This window comes from Mandrillus leucophaeus, unplaced genomic scaffold (genome assembly GCF_000951045.1).
Source record: "Mandrillus leucophaeus isolate KB7577 unplaced genomic scaffold, Mleu.le_1.0 Scaffold11, whole genome shotgun sequence".
Classification (NCBI taxonomy): Eukaryota; Metazoa; Chordata; class Mammalia; order Primates; family Cercopithecidae; genus Mandrillus; species Mandrillus leucophaeus.
The window spans coordinates 1,857,038-1,862,355 of record NW_012099209.1 but is presented as its reverse complement, the minus strand read 5'-3'; the positions used below and the strand labels follow the sequence as shown (position 1 = coordinate 1,862,355).

General features: G+C 53.0%; 1 protein-coding gene across 1 annotated transcript in view; it reads left to right on the top strand.

The window, feature by feature from the left end:
• The first annotated feature begins 1,850 nt into the window (after nucleotides 1–1,850).
• JAK3 (Janus kinase 3) overlaps nucleotides 1,851–5,318 on the top strand; it is a 31,542-nt gene continuing 28,074 nt past the window's right edge. The window contains exon 1 of the mRNA XM_011991205.1: nucleotides 1,851–1,976. Within this exon, the coding sequence (XP_011846595.1) occupies nucleotides 1,861–1,976 (116 nt within the window). The 5' untranslated portion in view covers nucleotides 1,851–1,860. The remainder of the gene's footprint in view (nucleotides 1,977–5,318) is intronic.

Below are 5,318 nucleotides of genomic sequence, written 5' to 3'. Positions count from 1 at the left end.
TTTTTGTTGTATTTTTTTGTAGAGACAGGGTTTCACCATGTTGCCCAAGCTGGTCTCAAACACCTGGGCTCAAGCCATCCTCCTGCCTCAGCCTCCCAAAGTGCTGAGATTACAGGTTTGAGCTACTGCTCTTGGCCACAACTTCTTAAATCTATTCCTTTTTTTTTTTTTTTTCTTTTTGAGACAGAGTCTTGCTGTGTCACCCAGGCTGCTGGAGTGCGGTGGCATGATCTCAGTTCACTGCAACCTCTGCCTCCTGGGTTCACGCCATTCTCCTACCTCAGCCTCCTGAGTAGCTGGGATTACAGGCACATGCCACTACGCCCAGCTAATTTTTATATTTTCAGTAGAGATGGCGTTTCACCATGTTGGCTAGGCTGGTCTCGAACTCCTGGGCTCAAGCAATCTTCCCACCTGGGCCTTCCAAAGTGCTGGAATTACAGATGTGAGCGACTGCACCCAGTCACCACTTGTCAGTTTATTCCTGAAGCTCTACTGCCAGGGGCTCCAATCCTATTATCCTACGAACACTGGCCCAAGTCTCTTTGCATTTGGATGCTGCCCGGGCCTTCTGCCTCTTCCATTTATAACAGCTCCTACTTCCAACCCTCCTGTGGCTCCAGATTATGATCCGGGTAAAACCCACCCTTCTCCCAAAGACCCTGATCCCCCTGTCCCCGCACGATCTTGCCCCTGTTGACCGCCCTGCAGTCCCCTTCCCCCTCATCTCACCCCTGCCCCGGCCTCCTGACTGCTCTTCAAGCTGCTAAGATCATTGCTCTCTCAAGGTCTTCGCCCATCCTGTGCCCTCCTCCTGCAGTGCCTTTTCCCTGGCCAGCTCCCTGTCCTGCCTCGGGTCCAAGTTCCAGTCCGTGCCGGTCCTGACACCCTGGCTTTCTTTGTTATCTGCCATGATTTGGCTCCTTCATTTGCTCATTGTCTCGGGGCCAGATCACAAGTTCCAAGAGGCCAGGCCAGATCCACCTGGTTTTTTAGGACTAGGCCCAGGGCACCACAGGCAGAAGTGGGTCATTATCTCTCCCTGAGTCTTTTTTTTTTTTTTTTTGAAACGGAGTCCTGCTGTGTTGCCAGGCTAGAGTGCAGTGGTGCCATCTCATCTCACTGCAACCTCTGCCTGCTAGGTTCAAGCAATCCTCCCACCTCAGCCTCCCGAGTAGCTGGGATTACAGGCATCACCAGGCCTGGCTAATTTTCCTATTTTTAGTAGAGATGGGGTTTCATCAGATTGGCTAGGCTGGTCTCAAACTCCTGACTTCTAGTGATCCACCCACCTCAGCCTCCCAAAGTGCTGCCACAGGCTACCACGCCTGGCTAATTTTTGTATTTTTAGTAGAGATGGAGTTTCGCCATGTTGGCTAGGCTGGTCTCAAACTCCTGATCTCAAGTGACCGCCTGCCTCAGCCTCCCAGAGTGCTGGGATTACAGGCATGAGCCACTGCGTCCAGTGTCTCCCTGAGTCTTAAAGGAGAAATACCTCAAAGAAGAACTTGACCTTCCTCTGGGGCAACTTCCCTGCTTCCCTCCTGGGCAAATCCAGCCAGGTTTCCTTCCCTGGGTGCAAAATTAGTTCCACTGGGTGCTCAACTCACACATGCTACAGATGGATTAACTGAGGCAACAAGGGCCGGGCCAGAGCCCCCACTTAACAAGTGGGTCTAGAGTCGGCTGAGCCCCCGGTGTGACCCAGACCCTTCTCTGTGTTATCATCAGTTCCTCTGGGTTAGGGGTCTCCAGCAGCCTGTCTGAGCGGGGCAGCTGCTGCAGAGGCTTCCGGAACTTTCTGCCCCTCCTTGGCCGCCTCCCCGCCCCCGTCTCCCACAGGGCCCTGACTTTCGGTAAATGACAGTGGCTCAGGAAACCAAGGGGCCCACACAGGAAGGAGCCGAGTGGGACTTTCCTCTCGCTGCCTCCCGGCTCTGCTCTCCCTTCGAAGGTCCAGGGTCCCTGCCTGCTAGGTAAGAGCTGGTGATGCCGCAGGGCTCTGCCCAGACACTGGGGGAGGACGGTGGTGGCTGGGGATGGCTGGGCTGGCACAGGGTACTGCCAGGGCAAAGGTGAGCTCGCCTTCCAGGCCTCAGAGGAAAGCTGCCAGACAGACGCGAGCTGGGACTCGCATCCTCCGATTGCTCGCTTCTCTGGACCTCAGCTTTTAATAAGGCCGGGAGTTGCCCGCCTTGCGGACCTGGAGGGGTCACTGCGCATGCGCAATGGGGGCTGTGAGGTTGAGGGGTGGGAAGAAGGGGTTGAGGGGCAGAGTTCCCATCCCTGACCCTCCGAGCCTTCCCGGTCCAGACACAGGGTGCCCGACCATGCCAGGATGTAGAACGCTGGGGATTATAAACGGGATACCGAGGCGAAAAGAGAGCTTGAGGCCAGGAGTTCAAGACCAGCCTGGGCAACGTAGCCAGACCCCCATTTCTACAAACATTTTTAAAAAACAAACAAACAAAAAAAAACCCATGGCGTTTTCTGGGCCCAAACATCACCTCTGACTTCATTGTTTTCTTTCAATATTAAAATATATATATATATGTTGTTAAGTTTTTTTTTTTGTTTTGGAGAGGGGGTCTTGCTATGTTGTTCAGGCAGGTCTCTAACTCCTGGTCTCAAGCCATCCCTCTGCCTCAGCCTCCTGAGTAGCTGGGATTGCAGCGGGGCGCCATTGCCACAGAAGCTTTATTTTAAACTTGATTGGGGCTGGGCACAGTGGCCCACGCCTGTAATCCCAACACTTTGGGAGGCCGAGGCAGGTGGATCACTGGAGGTCAGGAGTTTGAGATCAGCCTGGTCAACATGGTGAAACCCTATCTCTACTAAAAACACAAAAATTAGCCAGGCATGGTGGCGGGTGCCTGTAATTCCAGCTACTCGGGAGGCTGAGGCAGGAGAATTGCTTGAACCTGGGAGGTGGAGTTTGCAGTGAGCCGAGATCATGCCACTGCACCCCAGCCTGGGAGACAGAATGAGAATCCGTCTCAAAAAAAAAAAGAAAAAGGCCAGGCGAGGTGGCTCACGCCTGTAATCCCAGCACTTTGGGAGGCCGAGACGGGCGGATCACCTGAGGTCAGGAGTTTGAGACCAGCCTGGCCAACATGGTGAAACCAGCCTGGGTGACAGTGCGAGACTCCGTCTCAAAACAAAACAAAACAAAACAACTTGATTGACTGATGTTGAGGGGAAGATAAAGAGGACATGCTGTGTGATTTTATTTCTATAAAGGGCAAAACTAGGCATCATCTCTCTGTGGGGGACATGGGGCTTCTCCAAGGTTCCTGGGACTAGGAATGTGCTCATTCTTGGTCTGGGCATTGGTGACATCAAAGTATCCCTTTGGGCCGGGCGCGGTGGCTCACGCCTGTAATCCCAGCACTTTGGGAGGCCGAGGTGGGTGGATCACAAGGTCAGGAGATCGAGATCATCCTGGCTAACACGGTGAAACCCCGACTCTACTAAAAATAGAAAAATTAGCCGGGCGTGGTGGCGGGCGCCTGTAGTCCCAGCTACTCGGGAGGCTGAGTCAGGAGAATGGCGTGAACCCAGGAGGCGGAGCTTGTAGTGAGCCGAGATTGTGCCACTGCACTCCAGCCTGGGTCACAGAACCAGACTCCATCTCAAAAAAAACAAAGTGTCCCTTTGGTAAGGTTCTTTCCCCCACAAGACTTCCCTTCCCATGGTAACCACCACACCGCTGTGCCAACTGCCCTTCCTGTTTGGTTTAACAGGCTTTGTTGATCGCGTACCGGCACATCATCAAGAAGTATACAAATTAATGCAGATTAATTGAGTTGACACTTTAGGGCTGGACTGGGCTCAGCAAAGCGCCTCACTGAGGCTGCTGTGGAGTCAGCCTTTCACAGCTGCGGAAGCTGAGTCCTAGGGGTCCTAGTCCTCTGGTTGTCTTAAACCTCGTTAGGCCACGAGCAGTTTCTCACACTGGTAATCCCAGCACTTTGGGAGGCCGAGGCGGGAGGATCACTTGAGGTCAGGAGTTCCAGACCAGCCTCGCCAACAAAGTGAAACCCCGTCTCTACCAAAAGTACAAAAATTAGCCGGGCATGGTGGCGTGCCCCTGTAATCCCAGCTACTCGGGAGGCTGAGGCAGGAGAATCACTTGAACCCAGGATGCAGAGTAAGCCGAGATTGTGCCACTGCACTCCATCCTGGGAGACAGAGCTAGACTCTGTCTCACAAAAAAAAAACAAAACCAAAACCAAAAAAAACCCTTATTAATGCCGCCCCACCCCAGCCCCAGGGCATTATTTTGGATCATAGTTTTGTATCGTGTTGTTTTTTTTTTTTCTAGAGATAAGGTCTTGCTCTGTCGCCCAGGCTGGAATGCAGTGGTGTGATCATAGCTCAATGAAGCCTCAACCTGCAGAGCTGAAGGTATCCTCCCGCCTCAGCCTCCCAAGTAGCTGGGACTATGGGGGTGTGCCACCGTGCCTTGCTAATTTTTTAGAGATGAGGTCTCAAATTCCTAGCCTCAAGTGATCCACCGGACTCTGCCTGTCAAAGTGCTGGGATTACAAGGCTTTTTTTTCTTTTTGAGAGGCGGTCTCACTATATTGCCCAGGCTGGTTTCAAACTCCTGGTCTCAGCCAGGCGTGGTGGCTCACACATGTAATTCCGCATTTTGGGAGGCTGAGGCAGGCAGATCACTTGAGGTCAGGAGTTTGAGACCAGCCTGGACAACATAGTGAAACCCCATCTCTACTAAAAATACAAAAAAATTAGCTGGGCATGGTGGTGCCCACCTGTAATCCCAGCTACTGGGGTGGCTGAGGCACGAGAATCTCTTGAACTTGGGAGGCGGAAGTTGCAGTAAGCTGAGATCACACCACTGCACTCCAGCCTGGGCGACAGCGCGAGACTCTGTCTCAAAAAAACATAAAACAAACTCCTGGTCTCAAGCTATCCTTCCTACTTGGCCTCCCACAGTGATGGGGTTACAGGTATGAGCCACTGCGCCCTGCTGGAACATAGGTTTTTGTTTGTTTGTGTTTGTTTTTCCCGATATTTTCTTCAGATCTTCTTCATTCAGGTCAATTTGAGTGACCTGCTTTTTCTCCCCGATTTTTCTCAGGGGACTCGAAGCCCCACCACTTGCCCCACCCAGCTGGGGGCCCTGAGCGCTGAGGTTTCCGAGGGCAAGTGAGCGAGAGGGTGGGAGGTGTTGGGAGCTGGGAAGCAGGGGGTCGGTTTCCTCCTGGGCCCATCCCAGGGAGGCTTCCTTCCTTCCTTCCTTCCTTCCTTCCTTCCTTCCTTCTTTCCCTCCCTCCCTCCCTCCTTCCTTCCCT